The sequence below is a fragment of the Lepus europaeus genome, chromosome 6 (assembly GCF_033115175.1).
Source record: "Lepus europaeus isolate LE1 chromosome 6, mLepTim1.pri, whole genome shotgun sequence".
Classification (NCBI taxonomy): domain Eukaryota; kingdom Metazoa; phylum Chordata; class Mammalia; order Lagomorpha; family Leporidae; genus Lepus; species Lepus europaeus.
Window position 1 is genome coordinate 132,215,409 of NC_084832.1, and position 21,114 is coordinate 132,236,522.

The 21,114-nt window shown below is 45.3% G+C and overlaps 1 protein-coding gene across 6 annotated transcripts in view; it reads right to left on the reverse strand.

The window, feature by feature from the left end:
* SENP1 (SUMO specific peptidase 1) overlaps positions 1-21,114 on the reverse strand; it is a 55,234-nt gene that overhangs the window by 6,400 nt on the left and 27,720 nt on the right. For all 6 annotated transcript variants that reach the window (XM_062195144.1, XM_062195145.1, XM_062195143.1 and 3 more), the window contains 7 exons: positions 18,997-19,100; positions 18,628-18,914; positions 14,620-14,674; positions 11,739-11,777; positions 11,128-11,212; positions 10,759-10,914; positions 8,946-9,077 (listed from right to left, as the gene is read on the reverse strand). In XM_062195144.1, coding sequence (XP_062051128.1) covers positions 8,946-9,077; positions 10,759-10,914; positions 11,128-11,212; positions 11,739-11,777; positions 14,620-14,674; positions 18,628-18,914; positions 18,997-19,100 — 858 coding nt within the window. The remainder of the gene's footprint in view (positions 1-8,945; positions 9,078-10,758; positions 10,915-11,127; positions 11,213-11,738; positions 11,778-14,619; positions 14,675-18,627; positions 18,915-18,996; positions 19,101-21,114) is intronic.

Below are 21,114 nucleotides of genomic sequence, written 5' to 3' on the forward strand. Positions count from 1 at the left end.
CAGAATTTACTGCAAGCTGACTTTACGTGGCCAGCTGAGGCCAGGCCGGTGTCTGTCAACTACAAGGAATGAATGGCCTGACTGATCCAGAGCTTGGAAATACGACTAAGAAAACAGGCACATTTTTCAGAATGCGCTTTGAGAAATGGGAAAATGCCCCCATCCTTTGACAAATATTTACACACCAGGATGCCAGAGCAGTGAGCTACCGCCCAACAGTAGGCAACTACATACTAGGTAGGCAGCAGGGAGCTGCCAGGAACACACCAGAGCACGGTCTGGACCAGAGAAAGGGCCTACAGATGAGGGTGCCCAGACAGCCACAGGGAAATCACTCAGCCCAAGGCAAGGCTCTGAGGACTGAAGGAGGACACTGTTCTCCGGCTGCTGTGCTGACGAGGGCACACCAGCCCTACAGACCCAGAGGACCCAGGATGTGGCAAATTCTCTGCCTAGCACATGGTACCTGGTAGAAAACTGGAGCTCAGCTGTTTTAAGCAACAACGACGAGTCAAGGAACAGTGTCTCAAATCCAGGTTTGTTTCCATCCGAGTCTCCCTGAGACCACGGTGTGGAAGGTGCCTCCAGGTCTGCAAAGGTACCAGGCATACAGGAAGGCCCAGCTGGTACGCATGGGCTTCCAGGGCATAAACCACACTCCCCAGTAAGCAGGCGCCAACTGACTCCCCTGGTTTCCCAACCATCCCATAATGAGCCATGTTATGCTATACCCTCAACCAAAGAGGAAGTGAGGATACAGGGGACCTGCCAGACCTGTGAGCCAAACCTTCCCAAGGGGCAGACAGATTACAACCTAACAGGCCCAGTGACTAGAGGGAGGGGAAGGGAGTCAGGCAGAATTAAGGCCAGCCACAGACAGACAGACAGACAGACATCCACGCATGAAAGCCATGCAGATGAACGAGTGCCTCCCCCTCCAGGGCAATCCGTATCCTGAAGGACACTGACAGTGTCGTGCTACGCATCACTGTCCCGGTTTTCATCAGGACAGAGCTCTAGAAACCAACGACAGCTGGCTGGACTTTTGCAACCTGAGTTTCTTTCTCTTCACATTCAGGGTAGGCAATGGAGCTGGAGACTGGAATGGCAAAGCAGCAACACAGCTGCTTCAGGGTGAGCACAGAGACCAGCACCGCAGAGCCGCACCAGAGCTGGTGCCTCCCGGGAGCACCTCCCTTCATTGCCGTCTTTGCCAAGTGCTCTCCACTGATAGGAACAATTTCCTCCAAAGCCAACGGGTTAATCCCTGCTTGAGGGAGACCTGCCATCTTTCTCAGTTCCTGCGTCCCAGCAGGAGGGAGTTTGGTGGCCTCAATGTTCCACCCCTAACTTAGCTAAGAATGTGTCATCTGACTGATACCTGGGGCAGAAGTCACACCCAAGTCTCTCGCCTCAGCTTTTCAGCTACTGCTGTGTTCAAAAGAGCAAGATGCCTGTCGTTCAGCCAAAACACAATCACACCACAAAAATCAGCTATGGCCGAGTACAAAGAGTACTCCATGCCATCTCACAGGGGAAGGCTGAAGATGGAGGAAAAGGAAAGGAAGCTGTGGTGGTCACAGCACTTGCCGATGCTTTGTGAAGACAAGGGTCGCCCTCTTCTGCACAGACTCTCTGAGCTACAGCAGACCCTAAGTTCCCTTTGAACAGGGGCTCAGAGCCGACGGGCCCATGACATCACTGCTCGTTTCTCTTCCTGGAGCCCACACTTGCCCTGTGTGCTGCTGCAGCTCCTGCTGCCTTCACAGCCTAGGTCACGAGCGTCTGCTTGTCTATGCAGTTCTGTTCAGGGTTGGCAGGGTTGTTTATAGTGTCCTGTTCCTTTGTGATTTTATTTGAAGCGCTGCCAGGCTGAAGCTGAAAAAAACTCTTTAAAGAAAAGCTTACAATGTTTCAAACTAAGGATTCAACCCTCTTCCTGTGTGTGACCACGAGGACACAGATGACCATCTCGCCAACCCTGAAGTCTTGATTTTCAACCCTTCCCATGTTTATATTTTGAACCCTTCTATTTGGCTTGAAACAAGCTTTCTGGCAGTCACAAGAATGACAGTACTTCTGAGCAGAGACCAGAGCAACTTGTAAGGCACCACACTCATTTTTCTAATTTTATTTCTCTAGACTATCATCTTGATCTTCCCATCCTGACTCTTCAACTCCAGTTATCCTTGTCAATCACAAAGCCCAAAGATGAACCAAGCAGCAGCACCTGCATGAGAGTGCAGAAGGCTGTTCTCATGACGGCTGACCTAACAGTAGCAAAGCCAAGAGGGCAGGCGTCCCTCACAGTTCACAGGTACACAGGTGCTTTTCAATGCGAGGGTTAGTAAATTACTAGAATGACTGCTAAAGCCTGGGGGGGGGGGGGGGGGGGGGAGAAGGACAGGCAGCACCTATTTTCATAGTCATTTATGGAGACCTCTCTTCTCCATGTGACCTTACACAAATACTGGACTGGCTCTAAGAACCTCTTCAAAGACGTAAACTCTAACAGTGTGGGAGTCAAAGAATCATTTCCGTCTAACCCACCACACCCAGTAACCAACCTTCCTCACATGGCCTGATTTTTTCCCTTCTGCATTCAGTTTTGACTGCCTAAGGAAAACTACTTCCAGTGCTGGGTTTGTCTAGCTAGATTAGCTGTTCCTTGTCTTTACTGAGTGCATGCTGACTTAACTCCGCCTCAGAAACAATTCTGAGGCTATGACCCATGTTCACACAACTGTACTCCACTGCCAGGCTGCCAGACACAAAGTACCTACGCTGTTCCCAGAACTTGACTCCAGGAAAAAAAAAATCAGGTGACTATGGTCCTTCCTTACCAGTTCTTGCTCCTTGCCCACTTGTCCCCACTCTCCGACAGAGCAGCCTAGTGATGCAGGACCTCCTTCCAGGGATGAGGCTTACAGGCAGGCAAACCATCCACACAGGCAGTGAGGCCTCCGTCTGAACTCCTCCTTCCCCATCCCTCACCCCTTACATTTCCTGATTTTTTTTTTTCTCATGCCTCTTCCCTAGTAAGTAAACTGAAAAATACAGTTTCCTAATGGCTTATTGCTTTTCTGATCTGAAAACTTGTAATAATTAATACGGATTTGCAAAGTAAAACCAAAAAAGAGAGAGGTCTGTTGGCTATTTTTCTAACTCATCCACATAAATCAGCAGCAAGGACCTGGAGGGAAGGGACAGAAACAGGGAATACTGCACAGTCACCACGCTTCTCCAAACAGCACCGGGCACAGTGGGCTCTGTCAGGGAGGAAGAGTTCCCAGCCTCAACGCCTGAGTGCGTGGATTCACCTACCTGTTTCAGTCTTCCACGGGCTTACTGCTCTTCTATGTATTTCTTCTATCAACGACTGAGAGCAAAACCATGCAATCTAATTTACCACGTTTGCCTACTTCTCCTTTCAGCTGGCTGTTTTTGCTTCTCACATTCTGAAGCTGTTTGTTACTGAGCTTTAAGTGTTCAGGCTGCCAATCCTTCCTGATGAACTGACCCTGGCATCATTACATGCTCCCTTGATCACTGGCAATATTCTTCACTCTGAAACCCACTTTGTGTAGTATTTAGTCACTTTTCTCTTTCTTTTGATTATTGTTTGGAGAGTATATTTCCCATTCTTTTATTTTCATAAATTTTTCTGGGTCTTTACATTCAAAATGGGTACTTGTAGACAGCCTTTTTTTTTTTTTTTTTTTTTTTTTTTAATTAATCTGATCATCTCTGCCTTCTACCTGGATGTTTTCCCTACTCTGTCCAATATGGTAAGCACCAGCCAAGGTGACTGTTGAGCACCTAACTATGACTGACCCACCTCAGGTGTGCTCCACGTGTAAAATGCACACATTTCAAAGAGAAGGCAATTAAAATCTCTAATGAGATTTTAATATTGATCATATGCCAAAAGACATACTTTTGATATACTGAGCTAATAACATATATAACTGAAGTTAATGTTACTTGCTTTCTATTTTAATGTAAAGTAGACAGTTTCAAATTAGACATGTGGGTCAATTCTACACACACACACAACGCCCTGGATGACACACAGTTAATATTGATAGGGATAGATGCTGAGTCAACCATCCAGCTCTTTTGTTTTGTATATCCCATCTGTTACTTGTATTTTTTTCTGCTTTTGGATTTTTATTTCACTTTTTCCTTCATTATTGACTTATTAACTCTATATTTTGCTTTTGCTTTTTGGTGGTTGCTCTAAGGCTCACACTCTGCTTCTAACTTTATATCTAACTTCATACGACACCATGCCCCCCTCACATACAGCCTAAGAAACCTACAGCAGAAGTATACACTTCTGTTGTGTCTTTGTCCTACCCCTGACGATCTTACTTGCTGGTGAAACAGACCCCACAGTGAGTAGCTTCAGTTCTGCTTCAGTCAGCTGTCTTAAAGTGAGAGCATTTCCACAGGTCTTCCTTCCTCTGTGTAGACCAACAGGTATTTTCTTTCTCTCTAAAGAATACAAGGTTTCTTATTTGTGTCTGCTGCTGATCAATTTTCTTAGCATCTGTGTGTCTGAAACAGGACAGCTTATTTCTTGAAAGCAGACACCTCTTTTTTACCCTCAGACTTCCTCCCTGGCCTGTCTGGTTTCCAAGAGTTTAAAGAGGTAGCACGGTTTCTGACTCAGTTTATTCTTATCTTTGTTCCTCTATACCTAATGTCTTTTTCCCTGTGGCTGCACCTAATGTTTTTCTCTTGATCACTGGTTTTCAGTAATTTGACCATTACACACTTGAGCGTAGTATTTCTGCTACTTGGGAGTACAATGAATTTCTTCTATTTGCCAGTTTACTGGTTTCAAATTTGGAAAATTCTCTACTGTTACTTCTTCCAACGCTTTTTCTGCTATCACCCATGCCCCACCCTCCTCTCTGCTTTGAGGCCTGGTGCCATTTCACAGCTGCACGATGCTCGTGTCACCTTTCTCTTGCTTTTTCCCTGTTTCATTTTAGATGGTTTCTAATGCTCCATCTTCAAGTTCACAATTGTTTTCTTCTGAATTGCACAGGTACTATTACTGATACCATCCCTTGTATTTTTCTTGTTCCAGATACACTTTCATCTTTGGAAGTTCAAAGTGAGTCTTTCACCGCTCACAGTCTTCTCCTGGTAACATCTGCTTTCTGCCCCTTCCTGAATACAGGGAGTAACCCCACTATACCTGCTCTGATACTGTTTGCCAGTTCTATCATTTTGTTCATTTCTGGGTGCTTCTAGAGGTTCATTTTTCCCCTGATCATAAATTGCATTTCCGTTCCTGTTTGTGTGCCTGGTGATTTTTTATTGGATGCTGGGCACCGGGCATTTTATGCTGCTGGGTTTTGTTGCAGCCCTTTCAATATTGCTGGTTGTTTTCTGCCACACATTACTTGGTCAGTTTCCAGTCTGAGGCTTGTTTCTAAGTTGTGTTACAGCGGGTCCAGAGCAGTCCCACTCCTGAGGGCTCTGTTCCACACCCACTGACTTAGCGGGATATCCTCCCTGACTGCTTAGAACATGAACTGTTCTCATCACCTGTGCTGGCCGTGAGACTGCTCAGACTCCATCTCTGGGCAGTCTTATCCCCAGCCTCTAAAAGCTGCTTCTCATCCTCACACAAATCAGTTTCTGCCAAAGACTCGGGAGCTCCCATGCACAGTTCTTTCAGGCTGGAGAAATCCTACTGCTTCACTCACGAAGAGTCTCTCAGGAACTGCTGTCCTGTATTGCCCGTTAGGTGGGATCTGAACATTCCATTGCAAATGTAAGGGTCACTCTTGTCCCTTGTCACACTATGACCTGGACTTGCACGTCTGAGTCAGGCCCACATCTGTCCAGTGCCCTGAAAAGCTGGCCTCAGAGCTGCAAAGACACCTGGCCACGAGCAGAAACACAAAGCCCACAGGAGGCTTCTCAGCTCACTGACCTCACTTCTTTAAGCGCCAGGGACTCCAGAGGTCATCTCAGGACTCAATCTGGGAGTCAGTCGGTAATTTCTAGTAATGACAGCCATTTGAAATATTTCCCTGTGTGTCTTGGGACTTATGGTCTCCTTGTGCAACTAATTCCTTCTCTCTTTCACCTTATCCTGCCTACCTATCACATGTTTCTATAGTAACAGATCTCCTGATCCACACAGAAATCATCTGCAACCTCCCTCTCATCTGATCAGTCCTCCAGCCTTTGTAGTCTTTCCAAGGTACGCAGTTCCTACAGGCCACTTTTGAGAAATCAGATTTTCTTAAATTGAGGTAAAATGTCAACCCCGTTAATCATTAGTCCTTTGAAACTATACAGAATTTAACCAAATTTGCTTATATATAAACCTATTCATGAGACAATTTTTAATTTATTTGGGAGTCAGAAAGACAGAAAGAGAATGACAGAGTTCTCATTTGCTGGTTCACCCTACAAATGCCTGCAACAGCCAGGCCTGGGCTGGGGACAAATCCAGGAGCCCAGCACAATCCAGGTCTCCCACATGGGTCTCAGGAACCCAATCACCTGAGCCATCCCCAGTGCTTCCCAGGGACTGCCTCAGCAGGAAGGTGGAGTCAGGACCTGAAGCTAAGAATCAAACCCAGGCATTCCGACGTGGGATGCAGGTGTCACAATCACTAAGCTAAATCCTTGCTCTCACAAAAAAAAAAAAAAAGTTTGAAAGCGCATTATAGGCACAGGTACTACAGTGTGTTCTTCTGTTAGGAAAGAGACCAGAGAAAGGGTATCCTAATGGCTTTCTGTACATATACATCAAATCTAAGGTTTTTGGGTTTTATTTTCTCTGGAAATGAAATCTAATTTTTTGAATTCCTGGTTTCATATTCCTCAACTATAAAATGTAAAGCATAGTATATCAGCAGCTTATTTTGGGAAAAGCTTTAATATGTCCTGTAAAACTGACAAGATATATATAAAAAGGGAATGGTTTATCAATGAAAACATCTATTTGAGGGAAGAATAGGATTTAAGAGAGGGCAAAGTACTTTCCAAAGGAGACTGAGTTTACAATTGAGAAAAAGAATTAAATGTCTGTAAATGTGTATCAGCACTTTAGCACTAACACTCCATCACAAGGTTGGCTTCTGCAGGGCACTACCTACAGCCTGAGAGGTGTGGTACTTTTAGACACACTTTTCACGATCAGCCAGGACACTTTGAAGGTTAACATTATTCTGAATTCAGAAGAAAAGCACTCCCTAAAAAGGTATGGGTAGGTGTGGAAGGGATAAAGCAGAAGGAACCTCTCTTTCCCCTTACGTCCTCCGCACGCTAGAAACCCAGCCTCTGCCAGGTCCAAGGAACGGGGAAACTGTCCCGGTGGCTGTTGCTCCTCATCCAGGCAACTGCATCAGCTCAGCCCTGCTCACTGCTGCCCCCAGCAGGTTCTGCAGAATCCACTGCAAACAGGCAACAATCCCTTCAAATCTACCTCTCCTCTCCAACAGTGGCAGGCAAAAAAATGGCAAAAGACCCAAGATCAAGAACAATTTATGAGAGGACACTTTTGATTATTCTGGATTTTTAATCTCCCCTTTGATTTGGTAAGCTCTTTTTTTTTCCCCCCTATGATTTGACTCAATCTTCTAATATATATACAAGCCAAAAGAAGAGGAACTTCCTCCAAAGAAAGACAATACCAAACCAAGCCTTCACTACAGTTCTGGGTCATAAATGTTAGGGAGTGATGAACTTCGGAACCTTTCATCTTAGAAACTGACCAGTGGCAAAGAGATGGAAGCTGGTCCACCAGGCCCCAGAGAAAATCAATAATACCATGTATGTGAAACACAGATCCTAAATTTTGTACATCTCATTTTGAGACAGAATCCAATGTAAGATTCTGAGGCAATATGACACAGTTTGGTCTGAATCTTGGCTCTGCTACTTACTGCCTGTATCACCTTGTTTCTCTATCTGTAGAAAGGAGATGATGAGACTATAATATCTACATCCAAGGGTGTGGTGAGTATTCCAAAAGCAGAGTACAGACACACTTAGAATAGTGCCCGTGAGGTAACAGGTGCTCAAAATATATGCTCCAACTCCATTATTTAGATCGCTGTGGGCACACAAGAACAGGACTTGGGTCTCCGGAATGTCTGGTGCTTACTACTCCAAAGACCCGCCACAGCTGTGAGGTCTGAGTACACAACGGATATCAGGCAAGGACACTCCCAGAGGCCCAGGAGAGGGGGTATTCAGGAAAAGGTAGTCCAGCCTGTTTTCCTCTTTTGTTGTAAAAACAACCCTTGTGAGACGCAGAATGCTCCTACAGGTTTAGGAATAGGACACATCAGTTTAAGGACTGTAGTGTAATCAACAAACTTAAAGTAACTGAAATTGGAAGGTAAGGGTCCTGATTTACTTTTTCTTGCACTATTTAGTTAGAGTGTAACTTTTTCAGTAGCAGTCTAAAAAAATACCGTGTACAAATGGAGGCTATCTTAGGAAAATCCATCATTCACAATGTAAATGAACTAAGACAAGTAGCCACACAAAGGGATGTGTGGACTTATCCCTATATGAAAGTCCCAAAGTTTTCCTTCGTGCTACAACATGGTCAACTATCAAATATTTTCTCAGAAGAGGCAATTTGCTCAGTAGGTACTCTAAAAAAACATGAGAACACAAATGAGTGAGTGATCTCTCCCTCAGGGTACAAATGTTCACTATAAGAAAAAGTAAATTCAATGTTTTCAAGACTTCAAAGCACACATAAATCAACTGAGATGTCCGTCACCAACACCTGGCTCCCCAACATGGCCTCAGCCTGAGGAGAAGGGAGAGGGCTGTGAGAGGGGTTTCGCACAGGTCACCTGAGGACCACACCTTAACAAACAGTGAGATACTGTCTTAATTCAGCTTCTACCTCATGTTCACTTACTATTCGTCTATAAAAACAAGTGTAGAAATACCTCATCATTGAGCCAGTTCAGGTGGTTTAGAGTCTGGATATCTTTGCGGGTAATAGTCAAACGGAATGCTTCACTGAGAACTTCATCCTGGTTGCCATTACGAAATACATTCTTTATTTCTTTCTCCATTTCCTAAAGGAACCAAAAGGTGTCAGAGATTAAACATATGCAAGTACACGGCTTTGGACAAAATGGGCTTCTCACCCAGCCACGCACAATCCACAAACTATACAACAATAACTAAGCAACAGTTTATCAATTCGCTGTTAATCAATGTACTTCCATTTAACATTCTGGTTCCTATTCTTCCAAGCCATCTGATCCTCCCTTCTCTTTTTCAGAACGCATTCAGATTTTGCTTCAAATTCATTATTTTTAGGATTTTTGAAAGTCAGAGTTACACACACACACACACACACAGAGAGAGAGAGAGAGAGAGAGAGAGAGAGAAAGAGAGAGGTCTTCTGTCTGCTGGTTCGCTCTCCAGATGGCCACAACAGCCGGAGCTGTTGAGAGAGGGAGATCTTCCATCTGCTGCTTCCTTCCCCAAGTGGGCACGATAACCAAGTCTGGGTCAAGCCAAAGCCCAAGCCAGGAGCCAGGAACTTCCTCCGGGTCTCCCATGTGGGTGCAGGGGCCCAAGGACTTGGAACATCTTCTACTGCTTTCCCAGGCCATAGCAGAGAGCTGGATTGGAAGTGGAGCACCGGGTCTCGAACTGGTGCCCATTATGAGATGCCGGTGCTTCAGACCAGGGCTTTAACCCGCTGCACCACAGCACCTGTCCCCTCAAATTAATCCTTTTTAAAAATTAAAAAAAAAAATTTTTTTTTTTGCCAGGCAGAGTTAGACAGTGAGAGAAAGAGACAGAGAGAAAGGTCTTCCTTCCATTGGTTCACTCCCCTAATGGCCACTACAGCCAGCGCTGCGCCGATCCGAAGCCAGAAGCCGGGTACTTCCTCCTGGTCTCCCATGCAGGTACAGGGACCCAAGCACTTGGGCCATCTTCCTCTGCCCTCCCGGGCCACAGCAGAGAGCTGGACTGGAAGAGGAGCAACCGGGATTAGTACCCGGCGCCCCAACCGGGATAGAACCCAGGGTGCCGGTGCCACAGGCTGAGGATTAGCCAAGTGAGCCACGGCGCTGGCCCCAAATTAATTCTTGAAGTCTAAATTTGCTATTGAATTTTCTAAGCCTATGAGATGACAACTATATTTTGTTTCTGGTGCAAATGACTTCCTGAGAAAAAACAGCTTTCACAAAAGGCAGTAAGGTAGTCAGAAAAGTATCTTTTAGCGGCTGGTGTTGTAGCACAGGAGGTTACAGGAGTACCAGCTCGAGTCCTGCCTGTTCTGCTTCCAGCCCAGTTTCCTGCAATGCTCCTGGGAAGGCAGCAGATGATGACCCAAGCATTTGGGCCCCTGCCATCCATGTGGGAGACTAGAACAGCCTTCCGGGCTCCTGGCTTTGGCTTTGGCTTGACCCAGACTTGGTTATCGTGCCCACTTGGGGAAGGAAGCAGCAGATGGAAGATCTCCCTCTCTAGCTCTGTTGCCCTGAGCCAGGAGCTTTTTCCAGGTCTCCCACGCGGGTGCAAGGGCCCAACGACTCAGGCCATTTTCTACTGCTTCCCCAAGCCGTAGCAGAGAGCTGGATCAGAAGTGGAGCAGCCAGGACTCGAACCAGCGCCCATATGGGATGCTGGCACTGCAGGCAATGGCTTTACCTGCTATGTCACAGCGCTGACCCCAAAGCATTCTTTCTAAACAGAATAAATACTTACTGGCACAGGAATCCACAGTATGTAACTTACCTCTGTAATTTCAGGAAATTCATCTTCACTATCAGTTAGTTTATGACTTTTCTTTTCTGTTTCTTGGACGATTGTGACAGGGATCTCCTTTTCAAGAGGTACACGAAGACGCAGTTCTACTGAGTCATGAACTGAATGCTCCTGCTCGTGCAGTCTCTGGAAGACAGAACTCCAGAGTAAGTGGGGTAAAGAGATCCACTATTTGTCTTGGGTCCACTGCATATTACTGGCTAGAAAGATCTAAGACACTACGCAATTAAACAGTAAATTATTCACAACTAAGTAACTCTTCCAGAACAGGTTCAGTTTGGATGTGATGTTTATAAGTCCACCCCGAATGACTGACTGACTGACTGATTGATTGGTCACCTGGTTTTGAAGCTGTAATGCCAGTGCTTTCTGCTCTTCAATCTGGCGCAACCTTTCCCGTGCTCGAGAATCATAAACACTAGTTCTAGGGAAAGAAAAGGGAAGAGACACAAATGTTTATCCCTCTCATAGAATCAAATACACTGGGGCCAGCGCTGTGCTGAAACCATATGGTATAACTGAAATTATTCCATTTTTATGGAAACAATAACAAAAATCAGAGAAGAGGACATTGAGATTTTAATTTAAATGTTATATTTCGATTTTTTAAAAAAATCACCAAGACCAGGAGGTCTGGATTACTCAGGTTCTTGAAATTGGACACTAAAGGCTTCCAGTGATTTTGAAAACTCCACAAACTTTACTTATTCAAAAAAATCAGTCCCACCAATGTCAAAGAAGGGTGTTTACTTTCCTTCCTACATGGTAGCTAACTTTGAAACATTTTCCAGTTCAATTTAGTTTCAACAATTGTTATAGTTTTAATAAACCTGAATATACAATTATATCATTTACAATAGAATTTTTAAAAAGTCAACAACCTAATTGGTAACTCTTATTGACTGAAATGAAGTGACTGAGAAGGAAAAATAGTATAAAAAACTACTTACAATTCTTTGATCCACAGCTCTGCCTGGAAGAAAGTTGGGCTATGGGAGGGAGAGGGGAAGAAAGTGTGAAAAATGAACAGGCAGCTTCTGAGAAAATCCACATATTTCACCAATCACAGCCATCATTCAATAGTTTATAAGAACACTTTACAAGTACAGAACAAATAAAAGCTACCTAAATGATAGAACCTGGAATAATGGATGCAAATATTAATCATTTGCGTACATATTAGTAAAAAGATGACCCAAACTTTAGCAGAGAAATTAAGTTTAGCATTGTTCCCTACTCACATGAGAGACCCACAATATGAGGAAGAGTAAAACACTTCTCCAGAGAAGATGTCCACTACAATGTTGCTTTTCCCAAGGACCCAGGATAACAGGGCCCTTCAGGATCTAACCAACGCTTAAGGGTTCTTGGGCTTTTTGCTAGTCTAACTGAACCAACAAGGACCCAATCAAGCCACAAAATCACCCACTCCAACAGCGAATGATCCAGTGAGCGAGGGCAGGGAGTCTGCAACACACCCCACTCCAAGACAAAGGCCAATACTGCTCCATAGGGCTCTGTGGACAGTTCTGGTCACCTGGTGCTCAGCAGAGTCACAGATATGTGAACTGTCCTAGGGTCTTTGCTTTTCTCAAATTTCCCCAACTCCTTGCAAACCCGCAACTAAAGAAGTCTACGAGAAACACATGGAAGACCAAGGAACACTTCTCTGGAGGAAACAAGTGAAGAGAATGTCTGCTGGGAGTTACAGATGTGGAGGCCTGGAGCTGCCCCTAACTAGCTTTGGGATTCTGAGCAAGTCACTGCACTTCCGTGGTCTCTGACTTCCAGATCTGTAAGATATGGTGACTACAGTCCTTTTCAGCTCTCCGATGTCTAAAACCTGTCTCTGTGAGAGCAAGCACAAGGGCTCCCAGGCCTCCCCGGCTCTTTGGCCTAACTCTTGTAAGCTTTTTTTCCCAACTAAGCTCTTTTCCCCAACCATCTTGTGGCTGGGCTTTGGCAAGAGAAATGCTGTCCTTTTTTTTTTTTTTTAAATATGTATTTATGTATTTGAAAGTCAGAGTTACACAGAGAGAAGGAGAGGCAGAGAGATCTTCGATCTGCTAGTTCGCTCTCCAATTGGCCACAACGGCCGGAGCTGAGCCCATCCGATCCTTAGCCAGGAGCTGGGAGCTTCCTCTGGGTCTTCCCAAATGGATGCAGGGACCCAAGGAGTTGGGCCATCTTCTACTGCTTTCCCAGGCCACACCAGAGAGCTGGATTGGAAGTGGAGCAGCCGGGACTCGAACCGGCGCTCATACAGGATGTGGGCACTGCCAGAGCGCCAGCCCCGAAATGCTACCCTTCTAATGCCTCCCTATTGTCACTGATGTTACGGGAGCCTATCCCCTTGGTTTCCTTATCAAAGAAATTTAACTTGACCAAAGTTACCTAAGGCCGAGAACAGAAGCCAGGTCTGACTTTAGGAATCCAAACTTTAACATCTCTCTGACTTAACAAAGAATTTAAAAAAATATCAAACACTCAGAACATACACAGGAGCCACCAAGAAGAAGGGGAACTGAAACGAGGAAGACTGTTGAGTGACTGCTAACCTTCTCAAGGGAAAACTCGTATGTGGCAAAGGCATAGCAACCTGAGTAGTGACCTACTGGGTTACAGACGAGAAAATACTTGATCCTTCCCAGAGGAGTAAAGCTTCATCCACAGAAGCCCACGTCTGCATGGAGACTTAAAAAGGTGACTACTTCCAGATATACAAGCTCATGAAGAGAGCATATTCCACACAGAGGGACCACAGAATGTGAAGGCCAGAAAATGAATACCACATTCAGAAACTGAAAACAACTCAGCACACAAAAAAGCGCGATATGGAGGCCGATGTTGTGGCATAGTGGGTTAAGCTGCTGCTTGAGATGCTTGCATCCCAAAATTTAGTGCTGGTTTGAGTCCCAGCTACTCTGTGCTTCCAATCCAGCTTCCTGGTAATGCACTGGGAGGCAGCTGATGATGGCTCAAGTGCTTGGGCCCCTGCCACCCATGTGGGAGACCCTGAGGGAGGTTCTGGCTCATAGTTTCAGCCTGGACTAGCCCTGGCTGTTGTGGGTATTTGGGCAGTGAACCACTATATGGAGGATCTGCCACTCTCCCTTCCAAACAAAATAAATTTTGAAAGAAAATAAAGAGAGGTAGAGAGAGAGAGAGAGAGAGAGAGAGACCCACATTTCCACATGGCTCTCTCTCGTCAAATGTTCCGGGATCCTAGACTTGCCCTGAGCACCTAGGTTGTGACCCCAATCCGAGGCTTGTTTCCTTCACAGCACATACTACCTAGCACACGACAGCACCTCAAAAAGGTTGTGGGAAAAAAGAATCAGAAAATAAGTTCATTTTGGTGCAAAAAACTTTGAAATACATGCAGAGTTCTTTTGTAACACATTTTCCACAAACTTGCAGAAGACTTCCATGTTCAATATCTGTTCCCCAATATTAACCTAGACTAAAATGCCAGCTCTTGGAGAGCAGGGACTTCACCTTGTCCTCCGCACACAACAGCTACTCAACAAACACCTACAGGACGGAAAGTGAGACCTGGGGTGGAACTGCTTTGCGCACCCATTTCAGAGTCTGGTCTTAACTCTACACCCAAGAGGCCAACCCTGAAGGAATTTAACAGATGACCATCAAAGGAATCTAATGTATGATCAGACAGGAGTTTTAGAAAGCTCCATTTGTCTGCAGGATGCAAGATCAGTTACAAAGTCACTGAAATGACCCAAACAACACACAACAGATCTGAACGCAGGCAGTGAAGAAAACACGCATAAAGAGAGGAAAAACAGTAAGAAGACCTTTTTCCAAAATTACCTGGGAGTGGGAGTCTGGGAATCTTTCACTTTGAGTAAAATCACAGAGTCTGATCCTAAACAAAGAAACACAAGAGCATCTCATTACTAGCAGAATTCCATAGAGCTAACACTTTGTACGTCTTAGTTTAAGTTTTCATACTTTGTTACACTCTATTTTCACAACTCTTTGATATTTTATGAACATAAAAGCAGCATAACATCTAAGGACAAAGATAGGATGGGAAAGGGAGAGAGAGAGAGAGAGAGGAAGGAAACCAGACACACGTCTTGATGGAGAGCCTGCTTCACAAGGACGGAAGCCACCTGGAACATGAGCATGTTTATTCCTGAGCACGTACTCCTCGGCTACTTCCTCTTTCTCTGTGTGGAAAAGGCCTCATCAGGATGTCTTCAAAGACTTTAGTGCATCATCCACCATGAGAATGATGAGGAGCAAGAGAAGGAGAAGGGAAGGGATGTGGAGTGAAGAGGGAGGAGGAGGAGCATTACAGGAAGAGTCTAAAGAAGTAGATTAAAAAAAAGAAAGAGTACAGAATCTATCACTTATTTTCTGTGACAGGAATCCCACAGTGCTATGAGCAGAACCTCATTCAGAGTATTTACCAAATGGCACAAGGAGGGAACTAAACACTGCACTGCAGTGCACCTGCTCCAGGTTACTGTGTCTAAACATCTGCCACACAAAGTATGCTTATGAAGCTGAAGAGTATTCTGGGCTTTTCTTAAACGACAGTTCACAGGGAATCACCTCACAAAATGAAATTCACATGTTCACGAGTATCTGTGGCTATACAATGATGCCACCAAAAGTTTTAATCCCTAAGTGAGAATTTTCAGAATGTGATGAAGGAAAGGATAGCATCCAAGAGAGTGCTCCATCAGCCAAGGTCGCAACATCAAAACCTGTTTTAAGTTATGCACCTAACTACATAACACAAATATATACACCATGTATCCAAAGGAGGAGGAAACTAAGAAAACAAAGAAACCCACAACAGTAAAATCCTTTTTTTTTTTTTAATTTATTTGACAGGTAGAGTTAGACAGTGAGAGAGAGAAACAGAGAGAAAGGTCTTGCTTCCCGCTGGTTCACTCCCCAAATGGCCGCTATGGCTGGTGCTGCGCCGATCCAAAGCCAGGAGCCAGGTTCCCTGGTCTCCCATGCCGGTGCAGGGACCCAAGTACTTGGGCTATCCTCCACTGCCTTCCCAGGCCACAGCAGAGAGCCGGACTGGAAGAGGAGCAACTGGGACTAGAACCCAGCACCCATATGGGATGCCGGCGCCGCAGGCAGAGGATTAACCAAGTGAGCCACGACGCCAGCCCCTGCCACAGTAAAATCTTAACTGGAATACTAAGAGATTAAATATCCTGGTTAACTTAAAGTTAGATAAAAGACTGCTTTTGTTTCTAAAACTTGCTGATAACAATTCTAAGATGCATAAACCCACTACAGAGGTACAGTATTTTATATACTTAAGTATTTATAATATTCATTTGATGTCTCAAAATTCCAAAAACTTCAGAGCACTTCATTTTCACTGCAAAGTAACAAAAACAGAGAAAGTGCTGAAGAAATTGGGCTGAATATACTGTGACTCCAGACTCTGCTCAGGAAGTCAGTTTTTTTTTTGTTTTATTTTGAAGATTTGGCTGGCGCCGTGGCTCACTAGGTTAATCCTCCGCCTGCAGCGCCGGCATCCCATGTGGGCGCCGGGTTCTAGTCCCGGTTGCTCCTCTTCCAGTCCGGCTCTCTGCTGTGGCCCGGGAAGGCAGTGGAGGATGGCCCAAGTGCTTGGGTCCCTGCACCTGCATGGGACACCAGGAAGAAGCACCTGGCTCCTGGCTTTGGATTGGCGCAGCACCGGCCATAGCGGCCATTTGGGGGTTGAACCAAAGGAAGGAAGACCTTTATCTGTCTCTCTCTCTCTCTCTCTCTCTCACTTTCTAACTCTACCTGTCAAATAAATAAATTAATTAATTAATTAATTTAAAAAAAAAAAAGATTTATTCATTTGAAAGCCGGAGTTAAAGAGAGGAGAGGAGAGGCAGAGAGACAGAAAGAGAGATCTTCCATCCGCTGGTTGACTCCCCAGTCAGCCGCAAAGGCCTGAACTGTGCCGATCTGAAGCCAGGAGCTTCTTCTAGGTCTCCCACATGGGTGCAGGGGCCCAAGGGCTCAGGCCATCTTCTGCTTTCCCAGGCCATAGCAGAAAGCTGGATCGGAAGTGGAGCAGCTGGTACTTGAACTGGCGCCCATATGGGATGCTGGCACTGCAGGCGGCAGCTTTACCCGCTGTCACAGTGCCAGCCCCTAGTCAGTTCTTAAAATATCATAGGGGGGCCAGCCCTGTGGCGTAGTGGGCTAAGCCTCAGCCTGTGGTGCCGGCATCCCATATGGGCGCGGGTTCCTAGATTGTCCTCTTTTGATCCAGCTGTCTGCTATGGTCTGGGAAAGCAATAGAAGACGGCCCAAGTGCTTGGGCCCCTGCCCTTGCGTGGGAGACCTCGAGGAAGTTCCTGGCTCTTGGCTTTGGATCAGCCCAGCTCCAACCGTTGAGGCCATCTAGTGAGTGAACCAGAGGACAGAAGACCTTTTTCTCTGTCTGTAACTTTAGCTCTCAAGTAAATAATAAAATAAAATCTTTAAAAAAAAAAAAAAAAAGTAACCAACTGTTTACCATTTAAATAAAATTTTACAGGGACCGGGGCTATGGCATAATGGGTAAAGCTGCCACCTGTAGCACTGGCATCCCATATGTGCCTGGTTCGAGTCCTGGCTGCTTCACTTCTGATCCAGCTCCCTGCTAACGCATCTGGTAAAGCAGCAGAAGACACCCCAAGTGCTTGGACCCTGCACCTGGAAGAAAGTCCTAGCTACTAGCTTCAGATTGGCACAACTGGCCATTGCAGTCATTTGGTGAGTGAACTAGCAGATGGAAGATTTTTCTCTCCCTCTTTCCTTTTCTTTAACTCTTTTGAATAATTAAATAAATCTTTTTAAAAATTATATCAAATTGGGGCTGGCAATATGGCACAGTGGGTTAAAGCCCTGGCCTGAAGCGCCGGCATCCCATATGAGCACCGGTTCTAGTCCCGGCTGTTCCTCTTCTGATCCAGCTCTCTGCTATAGCCTGGGAAAGCAGTAGAAGATGGCCCAAGTCCTGGGCCCCTGCACCCACGTGGCAGACTCGGAAGAAGGTGCATGTCTTTCAAAACCATAGAAAAAAAAATGATCTGTTCAAGGAAATAAAGAAAGAAAAAAATACAAAGTAAAGGGGAATGCAAAGCTCTAACGAAAGTGATTCCCTCATCGAAAGACAATTCCCACACTGAATTAAAATGTACGATCTAGCAATACACAGTCTGGAAGAGACAAGTTTCTAAAAACGGTAGGACGGCCGGCGCCGCGGCTCAATAGGCTAGTCCTCCGCCTTGCGGCGCCGGCACACCGGGTTCTAGTCCCGGTCGGGGCACCGATCCTGTCCCGGTTGCCCCTCTTCCAGGCCAGCTCTCTGCTGTGGCCCGGGAGTGCAGTGGAGGATGGCCCAAGTGCTTGGGCCCTGCACCCCATGGGAGACCAGGATAAGCACCTGGCTCCTGCCATCGGATCAGCGCGGTGCGCCGGCCGCGGCGCGCTACCGCCGCGGCCATTGGAGGGTGAACCAACGGCAAAAAGGAAGACCTTTCTGTCTGTCTCTCTCTCTCTCACTGTCCACTCTGCCTGTCAAAAAAAAAAAAAAAACGGTAGGACAATAAAAACAAAGGAATGGAACAAGGCAAATATGAACCAAAAAAAATTATAACAAATCACTGCATCTCAATGTAAGAAAACAAGACTCTGTAGGTTTAGTTTACTCATGGCAACGGTCAGCTGAATTAACTATATTTAAAGTATCTTATACGCTATTTAAGTTATATGTGTATTATAATGTTGCCTGTGATAGACGCAAAATAGTTAGTTGGCTATTAAATTAAAAATGTAGTGGTGCAACACCATTTTTACCTTCAGACTGTGAATTTGAAGCTGGTAAGTTGTCTGGCTGATGTGGAAGAGGGTGATGACGGAGGGTTTGATGAAGAGGGTCTGGATCTTTGGATCCAAATATAACAACATCTGGGGTGTAAGAGGAGAGGGAACATACACTGTGGGGTGGCTGTTCTTGTGCAGCTACAATGCTGGCAGATCCAGAGGACGAAGTATCAGAGCCAATTATCTGAGATGCACAAGAGCTTCCATTTTTAAATAGTGAGTCTTTCAAAACATTCTTACTGGAACTAAGACATCGAGACCTAGCAAAAGAAGAAAATAGTTTGACTATCAGGTAACAAACTGTAGAATCCAATTTATCTGAAATGTGCTTCTGCAACTTACAAGTGCAAAGGAAAATGTGTCGTGGGTTTTGCTACAGAAAACTGTTTCCCTGTGACCATCTGTAGCAGCTGTCTGTAGATCTCCTTTTCTTCTTCTTGAACTGTCTGTAGGAGAAAACAAAACTTTTACACAAGTAGTTCTCAAAGGATCATCTAGATGGGTTCCCAGAAGCTTGGCCAAGACTCAGGCACAGCCATGAAGATATCTGAGAAACACAGTACATTAAGGGTATTCTAGAAAATTATGAAACATGTGGAAGAGGAATTGAGTAAAGTAAGTGACAGTATACTTTGGAATATTATGTGGCAGCCACGTGAGAGTACACAGAGACTAGGGTATGAAACCAGAAGGCTAGTAATCAATCATTCTTGCCAAAGGACAGAGTCCTACAATGAAAACACGTGAGAACCTCCACAGTAAGATCTCATCAAATCCCTTGGCTCCTGATATTCTGCTAGAAACACAAGAAAGTAAGCAGAGCAGACACAATCAGTTAGAATGGGAGAGCTCACCAACCCGCTTCCCACTCTACCCAAGCACAGCACTTTCCAGAGCTGACTTTCATCTTCAGCACTCACAAGAGTACTTCAAAGAGTTCAAGGAAAAGTTTGTCTTGGTGAAAAAATGTCGCAACCCCTGGGGCATTCAAAACATTCATGAAAATGTTAATTATGAAAAAACTTAATGCATTTCACAACTTTTTTGCACCAAAGTATCTTCTAATTGTTTTTTCCATGAACTTTCAAAAGCACCCTCGTGTTTACTTTCTGTTCCCCTGTAAGTCTCAATGCTAAAGTCAGAGAACATCACACAATCCCTGACACTCACATGTTGACTGTGTCATCCACCACGCTTCAGTCATCGGCGACACTACTGAGTAAAACAAGGCTCCTGCCCTGGGGAGCTTGTGTGACAGGTTAAAGGGACTGACAGATGAAGACGCCAAGTCAGGCGGCAGGGACCATGAGTGACAGAGGGGACTTCAGGAAGGGCTGCGATCTCTCGGTAAAAGGCGGTGTTTCAGCAGACACACCGAGGGAGTCACATAAGTGTACGAAGGGGTATTCCAGGAGGAGAAAGAGCACACGGAAAGACCCAGAGGCAGGTGCTAGAGCTGTGCAAGAGGCGGTAAAGATAGCGAGAATGAGCAGTCTGCAGGGACTCATAGCACTGGTGAGGCCTCTACACAGAACCCCTGAAGCATTGGGCAACTGCATGAACTAACAGGCTCCAGTGTTTTTTCCTTACATAAACACAGAAAAATAATTTCAAAAACTGTGCCGAAGTTAGCAATTTGCACTGTAACAGAAGCATCTTACTCCATTATAAATGCTTGATAAAAACAGAAAAGAATTAAGCAATTAACTATACAAAGCTAAGTAGGTGCTAAGCTTCTTCTGTGTATATGTATATACACGTGGACATCTATTTTGCTACACAGTAAATGACAACTGTATTGTCAGTATAATGTTGCTCACCTACTAGAACACAGCTCAACTGTGAGGCATGGCAATCCCCTCGGGAGCATTATCCTTCAACATGCATAGCTACAGGACCAGAAAATGAAGAACTGGGGACTGGTGTTAGACTGCAGGAGTTCAGACATCACCTGGGATGCCTGCACTTCGTATCAGAGTACCTGGGATCCAGTCGCCATTCTGCTTCAGCCCAGCTTCGGGCTAATTGCGCACACTGGGAGGCAACAGTGATGACTCAAGTGGTTGAGTTCCTGCCACTTATGTGGGAGACAAGGATTGAGTTCTGACTCTGACTTCAGCCTGGCCCAGCGTTGGCAGCTGTGTGACGCTGGGGGAATGAACCAGAGACCGCGGCACCTCTATCGCTCTATCAACATGAAGGTGCTTTAAGCAGACAGCAAAACGAAGCAACAGTGCAGACTGTTAGGTTGTGAGAGATCTCGATCGACTGAGCTGTGATTTATAAACAGAAAGGTGGTGCTATCTGGCACTGACCAGAACTTTGGAATGCCTGCCATATAAATACTGATTTTACTTTCCCACTACACTACAAAAAATGATGTAATCACAATACCACAGGGTAGCAAGGGATTCAGGGGCAGTGAGATATAGAAGGGAAAGCCAGACTATGTGGTTCATG